This window comes from Hyaena hyaena, unplaced genomic scaffold (genome assembly GCF_003009895.1).
Source record: "Hyaena hyaena isolate Hyena2069 unplaced genomic scaffold, ASM300989v1 scaffold_246, whole genome shotgun sequence".
NCBI lineage: Eukaryota > Metazoa > Chordata > Mammalia > Carnivora > Hyaenidae > Hyaena > Hyaena hyaena.
In genome coordinates this window covers 1,840,318-1,861,221 of record NW_024080877.1, presented here as the reverse complement: position 1 = coordinate 1,861,221, position 20,904 = coordinate 1,840,318, and the positions used below count along the sequence as shown (strand labels likewise).

Below are 20,904 nucleotides of genomic sequence, written 5' to 3'. Positions count from 1 at the left end.
ATTGAAAAGGGAAGCAGTTTTCTGCTCTCTCATGTTTTGATTTGGGATTGGGCTGTGTTCAACCCCATTTAGACATAGGTAGGTATAGAATGGAACAGTATTGCCCTGGTTGTTTGGTCCAAGTAGAACTAGAAACATGGATAAAACCAGGTAGAGTATCTTGAGGATGCTTTTCTAATCTTTTTTCTATTTAACTACAAGACAGAAATGCTGATATTATTTAAGAAAACAATAAAGATTGGTTAAAAAAAAAAAGCCTTAGTTTTGAATCCAGTTCAAAGGCTAGCATCAAACTGACCTGGTTTATAAGCAGTGGATAGGGATTTTTTGAATTAAAAATACCTAATTACCTGCTGTGATAGTCTCTAGTGTTAAGAAGTTTGATTTTTTTTCTTAATTCTTTTCTTTTATTTCCTGTATATAATAGATATTCATAAGTGAATGTTAACAAATAACATCACACTTGGCTAATGTAGAAACTTTCTCTGACTCACAAAAATAGTTTCTTTATGGAAGTTTTACTGTTTCCTATTAGAAGACAAATTTTGTGTCTGTGATTTTCCTTTTTAGGGAATGGCAATGCTCTGTGAAACGATAGAAGAATGTTGGGATCACGATGCAGAAGCTAGGTTATCAGCTGGATGTGTAGGTGAAAGAATTACTCAGATGCAAAGACTAACAAATATCATTACTACAGAGGACATTGTAACAGTGGTCACAATGGTGACAAATGTTGACTTTCCTCCCAAAGAATCTAGTCTATGATGGTTGCACCATGTGTACACACTGAGAAACGGGACTCTGAACTGGAGCTGCTAAGCTAACGAAACTGCTTACAGTTTATTTTCTGTGAGAAATGCGTAGGCTGTCTCCTGGACACGTCAAGAAGACCCTCATTTGAAAATGTGGCTCTAGGAGACGCCTGGCATTGCCTGCGGCAGAGACGTGAAGGACATGAGACTAAGAAAAGTTGCAGACTCTATAAAGAAACTTTTGAAAGAGTGTACATGAAGAACGTGGCCCTCTCCAAATCAAGGATCTTTTGGACCTGGCTAATCAAGTGTTTGAAAAACTGACATCAGATTTCTTAATGTCTGTCAGAAGACACTAATTCCTTAAATGAACTACTGCTATTTTTTTTTAAATCAAACTTTTCATTTCAGATTTTAAAAAGGGTAACTTGTTTTTATTGCATTTGCTGTTGTGTTTCTATAAATGACTATTGTAATGCCAATATGACACAGCTTGTGAATGTTTAGTGTGCTGCTGTTCTGTGTACATAAAGTCATCAAAGTGGGGTACAGTAAAGAGGCTTCCAAGCATTACTTTAACCTCCCTCAACAAGGTATACCTCAGTTCCACGGTTGCTAAATTATAAAAATTGAAAACACTAACAAAATTTGAATAATAAATTGATCCATGTTTTGTAACAAGGTATTACAAATTCACTGTGTTATTTAAGAAAAAAGGTAAGCTATGCTTAGTGCCATCACTAAGTGGCCATTTGTAAAGCAGTGTTTTAGCTTTTCTTGTGCTAGCTTGTAATTTAAGGAAAAAAAGTGCTGTTTTTTGAAATGAAAAAAAAAAAAAAGATGTCATTTCCCTCCTCCTTCCCATGTTTTAAAGCTTCATCTTCTATCCAGTTCCCAAATTATTGCATACTTATCTAAGTATTTTTTTAGGTGTGCTGTGTTTGGGGAATCTTTGAAAATTTAAAGCATGATTTAAATTTTTTAAAGTGAGCTGTGACACTGGAAAGCTCTTCATTTTTATTCTTTTAAAATAGATTTTTTTCCTATTTATATATGTAAAATTGTAGTGTATTTCTTTTCACCAAACAGTGTGTGGGACATTCTTTATCACTGTTTAAGGATCACCTCAGGAAGTGTCATTACCCAGAATTCCTCACTCTCTGCTTTGAGACTTGTAACTTTATCACTATCATTTCTGCTTGGTGCCATCTTGTCAGAGTAATATTTGATGTCTGTGATACATAAAGAATTATTATAGGATAGAGGTTTTAAATTTTAAGCACAGATTTCAGATGTTACTGCTTTAAGAAAAAAATCAGGGATAACAAGTTAAACTTATAAACTTAAAATATGCAATGACATTTAGAGGTAACCGATGTTGATCTAGGTAATATAACCTAGCCTCTTCCCGTAAATTACTTTCACAAGTATGATATTTAGAACAGTTCATGCCTTATCCTTGATAAGAAAATGGAACCGATGGTAGGTAGGTGCCAAAGTGCTTTTCAAAACATTACATTAGAATATAATTGGATTCTTCCTCAAATTTATACAGGCCAAAGTAAAACATTAATTTCCTGAATTTCTAGATTACTGACCAACAAATAGCCAGTATTATGCTATGTACTTTTGTCAGGTCATTTAAAAATCCATACATTAATTTTATACAAGAATTTTTTACATGTCACTATCAGGAGCTCACTGTGAATGTATTATCTTCAAATGGCTATTTAACCACACAGTACACTACGTTATACATATAATATGCACTTAATCTCTGGGAATAATAAATTATATTATTTATAAATAATGCATAGGTCAACAGACTCTAAGCAGGGAGGGAAAGAAGAGTAATAGCATTGTTGTCTGTGTGCCACACACCATACAGAATTTTGTGCTCTTGGGTCACATATGTACCCGAGTTTTCATTGTATTCCTAAGAATTCCCATTTCAATGTTGAGTTTCACCTCTTCATTTCAAAAAGTACTTGACATCTCAATTTCTTGATTTGGTTTTACTTCCATGTTGAAAACCAATCAAGATGGAAAATGACAATGTTCATAACATGGAAACTGTCAATCTCCTGAAGTCCAATTTATACCTGTTTCAAATACTTAATTCTATTTTTAAGAGTAAAAATATAAAAACAAAAACAAGGAATATTCTCATGAATGTTTGGCTTATGTGAGCACTCGAGATAAATTCTGTAAGATCAGTTATTTAAAAGATGATAGTTTTCTCTTCATGTTAGAAAACATTTTTAGAAATCCTGGGTATTATACTTAACTCTAGCTAACCAACTTTAAAACTTGTATCCTTTTTGAAAACTATATTAATAGAAAAATCACTTTTTATAAGCAGTAAAATAAGAATGTTCCAGTGACTACCTGTCCTGATACCTAGTCTTGTTAAAACTTTCTTTTGCAGGGCATTTTCATGTTTGGTTTACAGTCAGTGCAGAGTGGGCAAGCTTACAAAAGGTCTGAGCTAGGGATACTGAAAGAAAGATCAAAGAATGAGAAAAACGATGGCTTCTTTGTTTTGGGGTGAACTGAGACCTCAATATTTTTTTCCTCATGTGTATGGTGCTCTTTATGATTCGTCTTGTATTTTGCCTTTCTGATACCCATCAGAACTGCTGCTCTAACTTCCACTCTTTACCTTGCCCAAATCTCCGCGTAAGGAATGCTTTATGATCAACTGCCATAGGACTGATGGATTAACCAGTGTTTGGCTTTATTCTTCGAAGTCTATGCCCTGCACAGCTCTTGTATGTATTTTAGATGCTAGGAAGTTTTTAGCATGTGAAGTGTGACTCTCGTTTGAATGTTTATTACAGGTACCTTGTGAATTCCAGAATAGAGACTGTGCCTCACAATTGTTGGTCCCATGAACTTGCACTATCTTTCATGGTGATGTTTTGAAAATACACAATCAGGAAAAAAACAAAACACAAAACAAGTTTCGAATTTAAAAATAGAATCATCTGTCATCAGATTTAAAAAGAACCTCTTCTTCCTCCTTTCCTCAACCCTAAGTAACAGCTACATTTAAGTAAAATGCAGGTGGGTAGGGAAAAAAACCCTGGCCAGATGATAGTTTAAGTGGAATTAAACTATTTAAAAAGAAAAATGCTTCTCCACAAATATTTTCCAGTTTCTCTTTTTTACCTTTTTAAAAAATTACTTTTTAGAAACATTTGGTATAATGTGCATAAAATTATTTACTGATTTATGGGCAAAATGATACAAGTAGCATCTTGATTGAACATCATTTACCTCAGATATTCAACCAGCAGTACATTTTTTATGCAGTCTCAATCCATATCCGATTTGTTACCTCTCAAAATATTGGTAAGCAATTATTTTAGCTTTACTCTGTATTTCTTGTCAGTGTTTTGGGCACAGGTTGTTGTACTACTGTCAAATTGTACTTGCTATTTTTTTCTGCAAGTATTTAACAAAAAGCTTAAAAAAAAAAAAGCCCCATAAAACCCCACCTTGGATAAGTGATTGTTAAATATTGTACAAATAAAATGTATGCTATCCCCATTCCATTCCCGAGTTAAATAAAAAAAAACATGAATATGGTATGATTTGCTTATGCAGTTTTTCTTTAGCTATACATTATTTTTTTAATGTTTATTTATTTTTGAAAGATAGAGTGCAAGCGGGAGAGGGGCAGAGAGGGAGGGAGACCATCTGAAGCAGCTCTAAGCTGTCAGCACAGAGCTGGATGTGGGGCTCGAACTCACAAACTGAGATCAGAAAAATGTTGCTTAGGAAAAAGTCATCAAAGATATAAATGACACTTCTTAAGGACATAACTAGTCTACTGAATGAAAGAATTCTGGCATTTTCACTTAGGGTAATCAGTAAGGGTAACTGTAAAGGAAGCTAGCTTTCATTTACATTTTTAATGTTACCAAGGCTTTTGTTTTATCTTGTGGCTTTCAAAGGAAAAGGGGATGGAAAGCACCAAATTGCAGCACTGAGTGTCACAGTTCACACCAGTGGATTCTCAGTATTTTTGAGGGTAAAGGTGAAGGAAAGGTCATTTAGGCAATGGTGGTTTGAAAGAGCCTGCACTGCCTTCTAAACCAAATGAAAATGCAAACTATGGTAGAATATGCACTGAATCTCTACCGAAAGACTGAAATTGTTTTCCACAGTGTGTTCTCCAAAAAGGATTCAAAAGTTGATAGACAGCATATACTCAACATACACTACACTATGATATAGTAAGTTTGGACCAACAGGTTTTAATTCCTTAGAGCCAGTCACATGCATGTGCATGTGAACTGGTGAGGTGTTTTGAGTAAGATCCGGTTTCAGACGGGCACTTGGGGGGATCACGTGAGTAAAAACTACACTGAAGCCTCTAACGCTCTTCCGCGCCTGTTTTTCAATCTGATGACCTAAAGGAGTTCATGTATTTTTGTGCTGTTAAAAGGCTACATTACTCTAGTACATGAAGAAAATATCCTTAAGCCTTGTTTATATTATTCTTAAAAGTCTTTCACTAGAGTTTTTCAGATTTGTTTTTTTATTGATGATGTTTTAGGCAATTTAAGGGATGAATCGTAATGTTTTTTCCAGTACATCTTAGCTTCTTTGTATTAGGGAATACGGAAGTGGGAACATCAACACTCCTCCCCTCAAAAAACGCCTTTCTACTGTAGGCGTACGGTTTATTTGTATGACCTTGGTTAAGCTATTTTTTTCTAATTTGCTTTTAAGAACTGTTTCACTGAGAATGATATATAATATATATGTTATATATATAAATATATAATCTGTATACCTGGATGTTGATGGAGCTTCTGTAGGTCTTATGTATCCCAGAAAGCAGATGAGAGCTTTTAGTGGCAGTTAAAAGAAGCTAATAATTTGTAATCTACAAACCAAGTTCTTTAGGTGCTTTCACCATGAGTGCCTTTAAGGCAGATAGTACTTCCCTAAAATAGCTCGGAGAAATTTTTCAAAGGGAAAATTTAAGCTCAAGTGAAAAATCCTTGCTTCTAGTAATAGTGATTCTATCATGCTAAGTATTTTGGCAAAATATTCCCTACAAAATCTGTAGACTACTGCATAGAATCAGTATGCGAGCCTTACCTTTACTGAGAGACTGCTGAAAAGTAAATGATCTGAAGACTTAGAAGGCAGGGAAGGACCAGCTACGTCTGCAAAAAAATAGGTTGAACTGAAGAGCTACTTTTATGCACAGAAATCTAACATTCCATTCTTCATCTGATATTTCTTAAAAACCAGATAAATCATTTCTTAGAGCATACTTTAAAAAATATGTGCCAAGAACTTGTTAATGCATTTTAAGCTCTTGATGGTGGGGGCTTTGGTGTCAGTCAAACCTGAGTTGAATTCCAGGATCTGTCCATCATTCTCTACCTTTGTGATTCTGAACACTGCCACTACTATGCTAGTTTTCTCAACAGAACCTGTCACATGGCGTTTGATATTTAAATGTTTATGAACTACGCAAACATTGTAAACCTTCCATGAAAACAATTAAATATCTTGAATAAAGGAAGTCACTAACTTATTAAATTTCATTTTAAACATATACCTGTATTAGTTCCTGGACTCCTGAATTTATGAGGTGGGCATTTCCACATTCCCTTTAGGGATTTACTTTTTGATACAAATAAATTTAGTTGGTAATGCCAAGCATTTCATTAATGGTGGAAATGATTTTCTACGCATTTCCTAAAGTCTCTTTTAAAAAGACAAATTTCAAATTCGGATTCTTTGGGCCTATAACAAGTCCAAGAATATGGCTGTTAAAAAAATTCTACAAGGTATTCTTCTATAGATGATATGAATAAGTACCACTTTTTGAGAAGCCTGGAGTAAACTGTTCAAACTTTTCTCTTTTATCTTCCCTGTGAACCATCTTCTGGCCAAACTGGTCAGTCTCTTGAGCTAGAAAACCAGGGTCTGGGATAGAAACCAAAAATTCGACGGATAGAGAAAAACAACACAGCACTTCCCATTGGACCAAAAAATTACTCATCATTACACCTCAACTCTTACCATAGTTTCTTTACTGCTTTAGGGTTTGTAAAAAACACCTGGCTGCTGGGTTGGAATGAAGAGTTCAAATATATATACCACATAAATATTTGACAAGTGTTAAATAAGCATATGGTTCATTTCCTAAAACAGTCACATTTATTTCTTTGAACTCTTACAATGTAATCTGAATCACTGGAATTATAAGCCATGTAACTGTTCATGATTCAAAGGCAAGACATAGCCAAGACCTACATGTATTAACAGTCTCCGATAAATACAAAAATACAATTTTATAAATATAAAAAAAATGTAATAACATATCTTGTTAAAGGACAATTGCTTTTAGTTCCTTAGAGAAGTATGCCTGAAACTCCATAACTGAAGCCCCTGGTCATATTCATAACCAGCTTAGTGAGGATGTTGCCCACTGCCTAACATCTGTAGGACAGTTGGGGTATTTCTGCAAAGCATTCATAATTTGAGTATTATCCAAAAGTAGTTTCATCAGCTGGTACTCTCTCTGTGTATTTACTGAAGTTCTTTCCATAGGCCTTATTAATTCTAATTGTTGTAAGTGTTCAAAAGCCTGAAAGATGAAAGAAATAGTTTAAGTTGAATAGGGGAAGTAAAATAACAGCATTAATCCAGAGAATAATAAGGGTTGTGGTCAGTTTTAGAACAGAGTACCAGGAAAAAAAAACTTAATAGAAATAAGTAGAGTTTGGGGCGCCTGGGTGGCTTAGTCGGTTAAGCGTCCGACTTTCGCTTAGGTCATGATCTCGCGGTTCGTGGGTTCGAGCCCCGCGTCGGGCTCTGTGCTGACTGCCATCTCAGAGCCTGGAGCCTATTTCAGAGTCTGTGTCTCCCTCTCTCTCTGACCCTCCCCTGCTCACGCTGTCTCTCTCTCTCTCTCTCTCTCTCTCCTAGAAATAAATAAAAATATTTAAAAAAAAAAAAAAAAAGAAATAAGTAGAGTTCAAAAACAACTCTCATCAACCTTGTAAAAACTCCATGTATCAGGTGAAGCAGAGTCAATATAGTGTTCTCTCCCTGCACTGTAGAATGTGAACAAGGCAAACTCTTATTTGGTATGCACAATATGGTTTTTCTTCCAAATCTCATTCTATATCTAACACCTGCTAGTCTTTAAGATAAAGGAAGGGCTTTTAGTTTTCTCTAGCAATCACAAATCTGATGCCACAACCTGTAAAGTCCCTTTCTTCCATCTTTCCCCATAATAGTGTTGTTTACTGTTTCTTCTCACCTCTAACATTCATGTATTATGTCTTTTCCAAACCTGATTATTGTTTTAGGTATTTCATTAATGTATGAAAAAAAAGAAACAAATAATGACTACTAACCATTAAATATTGACACACTGAAAAAGATTCTGGAACTTTCTATGCTTACAACCACATTGTGAAAAAAATATCAATGGAATATATACTTTATGTATCATAAAAATTCCTCCGATGAAAAGACAAATAACTCAGACACCATTTATTTCTGAAAATTAGAAAATACTGGCTGCAGGTACTAGTGGGCCTGAATAAAATTGAGATTTGAAATATTTCTAGGCAGCAAAATATTTTATTTAAAATGTAGAAGCAAGCAGCTACAAAATTACTCATAAGAATTTCAATGGTCATGTAACCTTTTCTATTTATAAAATCCCCATAAACTATGACTATCAGACAAACATGGACATTAGGAAAGGGGAAAAAGCCAACCTCCTGTAGACTAAACACTTTTCCTGTTATTCTGAAGAGATGGCAATGCTCTGTACTCACATTTTTTAGTTGGTGGAAAAACTGACCACTAAGGCCTATGAAGAATGATTAAAGACTTATAGGTCCACTGCTTTAAAAAATTTTTTTAATGTTTTTATTTCTGAGAGAGAGAGAGCGAGACAGCGTGAGCAGGGGAGGGTCAGAGAGAGAGAGAGGGAGATACAGAATCCGAAGCAGGCTCCAGGCTCTGAACTAGCTGTCAGCACAGAGCCTGACTCAGGGCTCGAACCCACGAACTGTGAGATCATGACCTGAGCCGAAGTCAGACACTTAACCGACTGAGCCACCCAGGAGTCCCGGGTCCACTACTTTTAAAAAACAAACAAGGGGCACCTGGGTGGCTCAGTCGGTTAAGCGTCCAACTTGGGCTCAGGTCACGATCTCACAGTTCATGGGTTCGAGCCCTGAGTCAGGCTCTGTGCTGACAGCTAGTTCAGAGCCTGGAGCCTGCTTCGGATTCTTTGTCTCCTTCTATCACGGTTCTTCCTCCCCTACTCATGATCTGTCTCTCTTTGTCTCTCAAAATAAATGTTGAAAAAATACATACATACATACATATATATATACATACATACATAACATAAATACATACATATATATAAAAGAGAGAGAGAGAGAGAAAAATGCTTTTACCCAGAAAGTAATCTAAGAGCTGTGCTGTCCAGTAAGGTAACCACTGAGGGCTACTGCTATTTGTGGAAGCTGGTTTTAAATTTTATTTAATTAAATAATTTAATTAAGCTTAATTTAAAATTTGATAGTCAAGTTGATTACAAAATTTTAAGTTAGTGTGGAATAATTTCAGAATGTAAATCTATTTCTTCAACTACAAAGTTTAAGAAATCTAAAGAACAAATATATCCAGTGAATATTTAGTGAATTAAGATGTGTTTTAAGTGTAAACACACATGAAGTTTTAAAAATTTATACAAAAGAAAAATATTTTATTAATAATTTTCTACACTGATCATAGGTTAAAATTGTTTTTGTTTTTGTACATTGGGTTAAATAAAACTCATAATTAAAATTAATTTTACCCTGTTTACTTTTTTATTGGTACTAGAAAATCCAAAATTACATCTTGGCTGACGTATTTCTAGTGGACAAAGGTATGTCCTAAAAGATTCCTCAAGTTTTAAAACTTACTCCAACTCCTAATAACAATTTGTATGTCCTCACTATCCCATGAGATTTTGTCCTTTAGTTTCTTAATTGCTAATATCTGCATTTTTGTGTTTTTATTGCCAAGATTATAAATCCAACCCTTGGATTGTAAAAGGACAGTTTTACTGATGCATTTGATGAACTAGTATATAGTTCTTTGCAGGCTGCAATGCTAGAGACAGACAGTAGAGGGCGGTAGACTCCCACAAACGGAAACAATGGCTTCTTTCTTCAAAATTACTCAAACATTTCATTTTGAGATAATTTTGGTCTGTTATGCAAAACAAACAAACAAACAAACAAAAAACCCTATGGCAAATACCTAATGTTTCATAATTAGTAAGAGTGGTACTATGATATATACAATAAAACTGGATATAAAAATATACCTGACTTTAGAAAAATAAGAGAACTTAAATCTTACCTTCATGACAACAGGTTTCTCAAAATTATAAACAGAATGGGCCTTCCTTTGAACAAACTTCTGAAACTCTGTACAGAAAGCAACAACATTAACACCTTCAGGTAAGTAGTGAAGTAGAGTCAGAAAAAAACTACCAAAGTCTCATCTCACCATTATAGACCATTTGAAAATTAAAGGGTTCCTCTTCATAGATGTCATTTAAATGTTTCATTGCTATTATAAGACAGATTTCCAAGACTGACAGACCTATAGTAAAAGGGAAACAAATTATGAGTTGTAGTTTATTCACTGATCCCTAAGACTGAAATAACTATCCTCTAAATAGAATGATAAAGTGAAAGACATTATTTTGAGGGGTGGCAGGAGATTAAGACCTCCCCCAGGTTCAAATGTGTTTCAGTCACAATGACTTACACAACCCTAGCAAGCTACTCAACTTCCTGGGCTTAGCTTTCATATATGCAAATTATGGATCTTCTTAAACTTACAGAGATGAGAGAGAATATCATCAAACACTTATCATATGGCTCATAGCAAGCATAACGTGAAACAACAATTCTTATGTTTTAAATCATACAGGTTCCTTGAATATTGAGAGAAGCTCTAAACACTTTCAGAATATATCTATTTTTTTTTTTTTTTGGGTAGAGAGAAGAAAATTCATTAGATTCTTAAAAGGGATAGTGAACCCAAAATGGCTAAGAACCAGCCTTCTTTAGTAGTACTTGATGCAATGTGAATGCCTGCAATATAATCTTAGCTGGACTTCCAACATAGCAAGGGAGACACGTGCATCAAGTTTCATTCATTTTAAATGGGAGTGATAATAACTTTTGTAGAGCTGATTTAAAGGCTATATGGATATAAAAGTAGTCTGTATTATACCCAATGTTGCGCATAATTTTGAAAGAATTCCATTATATACACTTACAAAAAACAAATCAAGCAAGTTTCTCACCATGTACGATATTTGCTTTAGAGTCCATGCTACAGAACTGCTGTGCCTCCATCAGATCCGCTACAGTCATAAATGGGTGTGATGTTGTTACCCGATTTAAAGCAAGCATCTAAGAAAATGTGGATTAGAAAAATATTTACATATTTACTTGGGCATTCTGGAGATATTACTGAAGAAACTTAATTTGGAGTCTGAGAATTAGTATTAATTGCTTGGGAAATGCAATTTCCAATGCTTATTAGCTCTACTAAAACACAGTATTTCAGTACCAGAGCCATTTAAGTCTATAAATGTAAAGCATTAAAAGAAAGTTCTTGTTGCTCTTTCTGCCTCTTCCCATTTGCAGATCTTATTTATCATTCTTCAAGAGAAAAGCATTTAAAAAGGAATAAGGTAAGGAGAAAAGATCCAAAATAGGTAAGATTACTATTCAAAGGCTATTCTGATTTCATGGGAAAACAGAGTAGGGAAATACCTGAGCTCACCTCCTCCTATGGACACACCAAGGCTGCAACTACATATAAAGCAACTCTGTGAATGTAGCTGAAGATATTTTATTTTTATTTTTATTTTTATTTCTAGGGGAGATAGAGAGAGAGTGTGAGCAGGGGAGGGTCAGAGAGAGAGGGAGTCACAGACTGAAACAGGCTCCAAGCTCTGAGCTGGCAGTCAGCACAGAGCCTGACGCGGGGCTTAAACCCACGAACCGCAAGATCATGACCTAAGCGAAAGTCGAACGCTTAACCGACTAAGCCACCCAGGCGCCCCAGCTGAAGATATTTTAAAATGTCACACTGCAAAGGGTAAAAATGATGTGGTTGGGGTAGAAACCAAATACCCAAATGCATGCAGGAAGGATGTCATTGGTGTGGAGGTGCTTCATGAGGAGAGGTTCAAGCCCCACAGCGGGCATCCTCTGCCTTGAGTATCTGCACCAGGAAGACGAGCCCCTATAATGTCTGGCTTTGAAAAATTAGTGGGGCTTAATTCTGGGAGAGCCAGAGGGTTACAGAAAATGGAGACCCCGTTCTTACAGAGCCCATATATAATTTCAGTTGCAGCAAGTTTGAAAAGGCAAGTTTTCAGAGGCAGCAAGTTTGAAAATCATCTGGGCCATACATGAAGGCATACTAACCAATTTAAGGTTATGTGCTCAAGGGGTAGGGTTCTGTAGGAGCTTTCTTTGGGAATGGAAATGTTGGCAGAGCTATTTTTCTTGTCTTCCTTCAGCTAAGCTAGTCAGATGCTTGCAGGAGCCAGCCATGGCACTATCCATCTATCTAATTAGTACCACTATCCATGCCAAGGGCATTCCCCTGTGGAACCACCCAACCCAAGTCATCCCCCTAGTAGGTATCCCTTACAAATGAGTTCTACTCAAGGAAAGAGGGAGCCAGCCCCACCCACCAGCAAGCATACAAGAGTCATGGTGGGATCTCATAACCAGCCACACAGGGGCTGCCCCGCCCACCTACCATAGCAGCTGCAGCCTGCTCTCTCAGCCACTGGGGCCAGCTCCACCTCCAAACACTGGTACGCCTGCAGTAGTTGTGATGAGGCACTGCAGTTATGTGGGCCAGGAGCCAGCCCTGACAAGTGTGCCCTCAGCAGTAGTGGCCAAGTAACAACAGGGAGGTGCAAGCAATCCACAGGAAACAGCCCTGAAAGCTCCCGGTTCTAGTGACCAGAAAGGATTGTGTTTCTGGGCTCCAAGGATGCCTTCTACATATGACAACTACCTTTAGGACCAGGACATGTAGCTGACCTACCTACTATAAACAAACACAAATTCAGACAAAATGAGGAGGCAGAAGAAAATGTTACAAATGAAAAAAGACAGAACTTCAGAAAAAAGAACAAAACAGTGTAGTCAATTAATCAATTAGCTTATTTTGATAAAGACCTCAAAACAATGGTCATAAAGATGATTACCCAGCTTCGGAGAAGAGTGGATGAACTCACCAAGAACTTCGACAAAGACATAAGAACTATAAAAAAGAACCAATCAGAGCTGAAGAATACAATAACTGAGATGAAAAATAAACCAGAGAGAATCAACAAATTAAAAGATGCAGAAGAATGGATCAGTAATTGGAAAACACGGTAATGGAAAGGACCCAAGCTGTACAGCAAAGAGGAAAAAGAAACTTAAAAACATGAGGATACATTAAGGGATCATTAGGACATCAAGCATACTAACATTCACCTTATAAGGGTACCAGAAGGAGAAGAAAGAGAGTAATGGGCAGAAAATTTATTTGAAGAATAGATAGTTGAAAACTTCCCTCACCTAGAGAAGGAAACAGATATCCAGGTCCAAGAAGTGCTGAAAGCCCCACAGAAGATGAACCCAAGGAGGTCTACAATAAGACACAGAATATTCAAAGTGCTGAAAGGAATAATCCTACAACCAACAATATTCTACCTAATAAAATTATTCTAAATTGAGGGACAGATAAAAAGTTTCCAAGATAAAGTTAAAGGGGTTCATCACCACTGAACTAGCCTTACAAGAAATGTTAAAGGCACTTACTTCTTTAAGCAAAAAAGAAAGACCTCAAGAGGAATTAAAAAAATTTTTGAAAAAAATTTTTCACTGGTAAAAATAAACAAATAGTAAAGGGAGGAGAGCAATCACTTATAAAGCTTATAGGAAGGTTAAAAGACAAAAGTAATACAATCAACTACATCTATGATTAGTTAAGGCCTACATTAGAGGATGTAAAATATGAGACCAAACACATAAAATGTAGGAGTGAGAGGAGAATTAACATGTGGTGCTTTAAAAATGCTTTCAAATTTAAGCAACCACCAACTTAAAATAGATTAACATACAGTGTTCTATATATATATAAACTTAATGGCAATCATAAATCCAACAACTTGAAACAGATACACAAAAAATAAAGAGAAAGGAATCCAAACATGATACTTAAGAAAGTCCTCAAATCACAAGGGAAGAGAGCAAGAGAATAAGAAACTACAAAAAGCAATCAGAAAACAATTAACAAAAGGGCAATAAATACATACCTATCAATAACTACTCTTAATGTCAATGGACTAAGTGCTCCCATCAAAAGGCATAAATAAGGTTGCTAATGATAAAAACAAAACAAAACAAAACAAAAAAAACACCTATATGCTGCCTACACAAGACTCACTTCAGACCTAAGGATACATACAGACTGAAAGTGAAAGGACTGAAAAAGATACTCCATGAAAATAGGCAAGAAGAAAACAAAACAAAACAAAACACCCAGGGTGACAAAGCTTCTATGAGACAAAATAGATCTTAAAAAAACCAATAGCCATAAACTTAACATTAGACTTACATTTCTATATACTAACAATAAGCATGTTGAAAACATAATTAAAAACAGATATTTACAAACTATAATTTCTAATCAGTATGAAATACTTAGGTATACATTTTAAGCATATACAAAATTTGTGTGGTTAAAAATTATAAAATGATGAAACAAAGAAAAACTAAGTAAAAGGGGAAATGTATCATGTTCTGGATTAGAAGATTCAATGTAGTAATAATCATGCTAATTCTCCCAAAATTTATCTGTAGGTTTAATCAGTTCCCATCAAAATATAATTACCTAGTGAAAGAAAATGAGTGGCAAAAATAAAATGAATACAAACCAACAGCATGTGTAATGACCGCAGGTTTTTGCTGACATTGAAATGCTTTTGTAGTACTTCTCGCACACTTCTATCTTCTGTGAGGCACTAGAAGGGAAAAAAACCCCATCAAAACAGGTAAGTAACAAGGCAGTTTAAAACCTAACTATAATGCTGTGCCTCACTGGTTGATGTAGCTCATTAATTCTATCTGATATTTATTTACTATTAAATACGCGTTGGTTTTATTTGTAGAATACATAGATCAAAATGAAATTTCCAGTCTATTAATTTTCTTATCCTTTTATGTTAATACACAAAAAAGTAAAATAATCTTTATTATCCCAAACTTTCTAGTCTAGAAAGGGAATCTACAGTCATACCAGTGGGATGACCAAAATTCAGCACAAAACACAACAGAGAGTAAGAGTTAGAAAAACAAGGTAAAGCATCACAAAGAAGGCTTAAACTTATGTATGAGTCAATACACTAAAAAGAAAGCATTCCAGCTATAGGGAACAGCATGAGCAATGTAGGAAGATTATGGCATACTGACATAAGATGATTAGTCATGTAACTCTGAGTTTCAGTTATCTCCTGGTCAGTTCCTGCTAAATCTTCTCACCTTCTGTTAACTAAACAGGAAACGTTACAAGAGTGGCTAAGTTCAGGAAACTTAGCCATAGTTCTCTGGGAGAATTTCCTTTGAGGAGAATAAGTTATGGTCCTTTTAAATGCTCTTTTACAGGAATTTCTCTTATACTGCCATGCTGAGATGGCGTTCACTCTGCTTAACTTATTTGATTCATTTGGGGTAGGGCTACAATAAACATTCAAGTTAGGCAGGATATCTAGGTTCAACCTTATCCTCAATGTATTTCTTGGATGAGATTCCATAGACAACCTGTTATCTATAGCACTGTTTTGGTTTTAACATAGGAATCAGAAAAACTTGCTGGATAGTCAGTACTGAGAGACAGGATAGCTCCCTCAATGCTGCCCTCCCCTCTTACTGGACAGGGCCTCTGGCCATGGTGCTGACATAAAGCTCATCTATTAGCACAGCCCTACAAGAAATCTAAGGGGACTCTATGAGGGAAATGTTGCAAGGAACACAAGGTACCAGAGACACCACTATAAGCATGAATCCTACAAAGAACACAGTGACTCTAAATCCATAGTTTTCAATAATAACACTGAATGTAAGAGGACTAAATGCTCCAAACAAAAGACACAGGGTAGCAGAATGGATTAAAAAAACCCAAAATCCATTTATTTCCTGTCTACAAGAGACTCATTTTAGACCTGAGGACACCTTCTGATTGGAAGTGAGGGGATGGAGAAATATCTATCATGCTACTGGAAGTCAAAAGAAAGCTGGAGTAGCCATAGTTATATCGGACAAACTGGACTTTAAAGTAAAGGCAGTAACAAGGGATGAAGAAGGGTATAATGAAATAATTACAGGGTCTATCCACCAGGAAGAGCTAACAATTATAAACATCTATGCACTGAATACGGAGCACCCAAATACATAAACAATCACAAACAGAAACAATCCTATGCATAAGAATGTGCTAATAGCAGGGGACTTTAATACTCCACTTACAGCAAAGGACAGATCAACTAGACAGAAAATCACTAAAGAAACAATGGACTTGAATGATACACTGGACCAGATGGATTTGACAGATATATTTAGAACTCTACATCCTGAGGCCATGGAATTCACTTTCTTCTCAAGTGTGCATGGCACATTCTTCTCAGCACACCAAAAGTTAAGTGGCAAATGAGGATTAGGATAAAGGGAAGAAAACTCTGTAACTAACTCCAGTTGTACTAGTTCTACCTTATTAAAGAACTACAAAATGTAAAAAGAAAAAAGAGAGACCAGAGAGTCTTCTTTCTTCTCACATTCATTTCTTCCATTTGCCCCTAAATTCAGTAATAGAGAATCAGCAAAAAACGACCAAAAACCTAAGCGTTTGCCATCCTCCTACCACATGGTTACCATTTTCCAAGTCATCCAGAATAATGCTTCACCAGTAAGCCTTACCATCTACTTCCTTTATATACCCACTCAGATGCACAGAATGCAATATAGCTGGAAAGGACAGAAAGATGAATGACACCACAGTATAACCTGGGCTATGCAGTTTATCTTCAGAACAGATAGGAAGCAGAGATAGAAATGATAGAAGACCTTATAAAACAAAGACATTTAAATACCATGAAAGACTGTATTTGAATGTCTTGTAACTGTAAAAGGTGAAAGTCTGTGAGGCACTAAAAAGTGGATTCAGAGGCCAAAGATCCAGAGCTCTGATCCACTGCAGACCTGTTTAAGGAAAGGGACAATGTGAGAGTACCAAATATAAAGGGTTCCTAAAGAAAAGAATCTCAAAAATAAGATACAGTAGCAAAAAACTTTCCTGAGCCAACAAGTATCTGAGTCCCAGATGAAATTAATTTGGGGAGAAGGGTACAAGGGAAAAACCCACACTTAATTATATCATAGCACAATATGTGAATTTTAAGGATAAAGTCAATCATTTTTGCATACAATTCTGTATAGTTATACTAAGAAGAATAATACAAAAGTATCTATCAGAACAAAATGGGAAAGGTAAAGCAAAGAATAATAGGCAAAATTTGAACCCTTTATGTAAAAACAACTTTCAAGTGTATATGTTTGAAATGCTATAAACCAAATAATTACTCTGTACCAAAAGGAGGGAGAATGGGCAAGGATATAGGGGAAACTTTCTTTTTTTTTTTTTAAAGAGAGCTAGTGCAAACAGGGGAGAGGGGCAGATGGAGAAAAGAGAGAGAGAATCTTAAGCAAGCTCCAACTTCAGTGTGGACCCCAACAAGGGGCTTGAATCCCAGGACTCTGGGATCCTGGGCCCAAATCAAGAGTTGGACATTCAATCAACTAAGCCATCCAGGCATCCCGAAACGTGCACCTTTTACCATGTATTTATTCCTACACGCTGATTAAATTTTACTCAGTGAACTTTTAGTAATTTCTATATTCAATGTGGGGTTCAAACTCATGACCCCAAGATCAAGAGTCATATGCTCTTCCAATTGAGCCAGTGAGGCGCTCCCTTGTGTGGTGAACTTTTTATTTTTTTATTTTTATTTATTTCCAGGAGAGAGAGAGAGAGACAGATACAGCGTGAGCAGGGGAGGGTCAGAGAGAGAGGGAGATACAGACTCTGAAACAGGCTCCAGGCTCCGAGCTGGCAGTCAGCACAGAGCCCGACGCGGGGCTCGAACCCACGAACGGCGAGATCATGACCTAAGCGAAAGTCGGACGCTTAACTGACTAAGCCACCCAGGCGCCCCTGAGTCAATCTGATTTCAGTGTTTGCACCGACACAATCAAATAGCCTAGAGAATATCCTATGGAAAGTTGGACGCTTAACCAACTAAGCCACCCAGGCGCCCCCCCCCCCCGCCTTGTGTGTGTGTGTGTGTGTGTGTGTGTGTGTGGTGAACTTTTAATTAAAAAAATGAAAAGTGCCCAAGTTAATAGTACTTATATAAGCAGACTATATTTTATAATCAAAACAAGAATCAAGTTTTAGTTAGATAAGATGAATAAATTTTGGAGATACAGTAACAGTAAAAATGTGACTACAGCAAACAATACAATATTGTACACTTGAAATTTGTTAAGAAGATAGATCATAAGTGTTCCCTCCCACAAAAGAAAAATGGAAAAAGGAAAAAGAAGAGAAATAAAATGGTAACTAATGGAGTGATGGATGCACTATGTAGCTTGATTGTGGCATTTCCATATGTATTTGTATATTAAAACACCAAGCTGTACACCTAAAATATATATAATTTTTATTTTATCAATTATAGCTCAGCAAAGCTGGGAAAAAGTTAAAAAAGTTGTTTAAGAGCAAAATAAATGCAAAGTTCTCACATTTAATTTGGTATTGATAGCAAGAGTAAATTTATTATTGCTTCCTGAATCAGTATTTTTTTTTTAAGTAGGCTTCATGCCCAGTGTGGAATTCAATGCAAGGCTTGAACACACGATGCTGACATTAAGATCTCAGCTGAGATCAAGAGTCAGATGCCTAACTGATGGAGCCATCCTGGTATTCTCTGAATCAGTACTTTTGTATCCTTTGGGTGGATACCTAGTAGTACAATTGCTGGATTATAAGGTAGTTCCATTTTTAACTTTCTGAGGGAAACTCCATACTGTTTCCCAGAGTGGCTCTACCAGTTAGTGTTCCCACCAACAGTGTAAGAAGGTTCCCCTTTCTCTGAGTCCTCACAACCATCTGTTGTTTCTTGTGTTGTTAATTTTAGCCATTCTGACAGGTATGAGGTGATACCTCACTGTGGTTTTGATTTGTATTTCCCTGATAAGTGATGCTTGAGCCTCTTTTCATGTGTCTGTAAGCCATCTGTATATCTTCTTTGGAAAAGAAGATGTCTTTGCTTTATGAATGCGGAGTTTGGTAAGTTTTTAATGTATTATGGACACTAACCCTGTATCAGCTGTCATTGGCAAATATCTCACCATTTGCAACGGGTTGCAAATATCAACCCATTATATAGGATGCCTTTTAGTTTTGTTGATTGTTTCTTCCACTGTGCCAAAGCTTTTTATCTTGATAAAGTACCAGTAGTTCATTTTTGCTTTTGTTTCCCTTGTCTCAGGAGATGTATCTAGTAAGACATATCTAGCTGCTGCAGCTGATGTTAAAGAGGTTATTGCATTTTGATGGTTTCCTGTCTCACATTTTGTCTTTGATCCATTTTGAATTTATTTTTGTGTGTGGTGTAAGAAAGTGGTCCAGTTTCATTCCAGTGAGGCAAACCATAAAACAGACTCTTAACTATAGAGAACAAATTGTGGGTTGCTGGAGGGAAGAGAGGTGGGAAGGTAAAATGGGTGATGGATGTTAAGGAAGACACTAGTGATGAGCACTGGATATTGTATGTAAGAGATGAATCACTGGATTCTACACCTGAAACTAATATTACACTGTATGTTAACTAACTAGAATTTAAATAAAAACTTGAAATTACAAAATAAATAAAATCATTATTACTTTAGAGCCAGTGAATATAGACTGTGCAAATTTAATTATACAAAGACCTAATTATTCACATCAGTATTTAATAATATAGATCAGTTTTTTCAATTTATTTTTACTTTTTTTAAGTTTATTTTTGAGACAGAGAGAGAGAGTGGGAGTGAGGGACAGAGGAACAGGGGAGGGGAAGAGAGAGAATCCCAAGGAGGCTCCGCACTGTCAGGCCATAGCCTTATGTGGGGCTTGAACTCACAAACCATGAGATCATGACCTGAACCGAAACCAACAGTGGATGCTTAACCAACTGAGCCACCCAGGCTCCCGTCCAATTTCTTTTAAAACTAGGGACTCTTTATTATTTTCTACCTTCATAAGACCCATAGTTTTGAAAGATTCTACCATGTGGGATTTAGTCAGCACTCCTTTTTCAATTTTGTTATGAAATACACTCCTGGCATATACTCTCTCCCTTCATCCTGCCAAGTGAAAATTATTTAATGTTTATTTAATTATTTTGAGACAGAGAAAGAGTGTGAGTGAGGGAAGAGCAGAGAGAGTGAGGGAGAGAACCTAAAGCAAAAGTAAAATCCAAAGTATCCCATGAAATGAGATCACGACCAGAGCTGAAATCAAGAATCAAACGCTTAACCAGCTGTGCCACCCAGGTGACCCTGAAACTCTTTTCAGCATAAGATAAGCTGATGCTAGTATGCTGAGTTGATATGACAATGGCCTATTTAAGATAGGCTATTCAATTTAAGTGTAGGTAAATTTGTAGAGTCCACAACATTTATTAGTAAACCTTTAAATCAACATGGAAACATGCCTTGGTAGCTAAGACTCTCAGCGTTCCAGGGACTGCATGAGATTCACAACACAGATAAATACAACCAGAGATGCCAAGCCTTGTGACTTAATTAGACCCAAATTAGAGATAAAGGCTAAAACTGTCTGAGAATTAGAAAAGAAAAAAATCCACACTGGATAGTTAGTGATGAACCACTAAGTTAAACTATTGCTAAACTTGTAAATAAAGAAAATACAATTTTTATAATAACCTAAATATTTACAAAATAATCTAAAA

The 20,904-nt window shown here is 36.1% G+C and overlaps 2 protein-coding genes across 8 annotated transcripts in view; one reads left to right on the top strand and one right to left on the bottom strand.

The window, feature by feature from the left end:
* Positions 1–4,345, top strand: part of ACVR2A (activin A receptor type 2A) — an 83,706-nt gene extending 79,361 nt beyond the window's left edge. Inside the window, exon 11 of one of the 2 annotated variants that reach the window (XM_039244570.1) lies at positions 571–4,345. In XM_039244570.1, coding sequence (XP_039100501.1) covers positions 571–765 — 195 coding nt within the window. In that variant the 3' untranslated portion in view covers positions 766–4,345. The remainder of the gene's footprint in view (positions 1–570) is intronic. The other variant, XM_039244571.1, reaches the window with a different exon arrangement.
* Positions 4,346–6,917: 2,572 nt separating this feature from the next.
* Positions 6,918–20,904, bottom strand: part of ORC4 (origin recognition complex subunit 4) — an 81,681-nt gene continuing 67,694 nt past the window's right edge. For all 6 annotated transcript variants that reach the window (XM_039244566.1, XM_039244565.1, XM_039244564.1 and 3 more), the window contains 5 exons: positions 14,773–14,859; positions 11,122–11,230; positions 10,314–10,409; positions 10,164–10,231; positions 6,918–7,371 (listed from right to left, as the gene is read on the bottom strand). In XM_039244566.1, the coding sequence (XP_039100497.1) occupies positions 7,183–7,371; positions 10,164–10,231; positions 10,314–10,409; positions 11,122–11,230; positions 14,773–14,859 (549 nt within the window). In that variant the 3' untranslated portion in view covers positions 6,918–7,182. The remainder of the gene's footprint in view (positions 7,372–10,163; positions 10,232–10,313; positions 10,410–11,121; positions 11,231–14,772; positions 14,860–20,904) is intronic.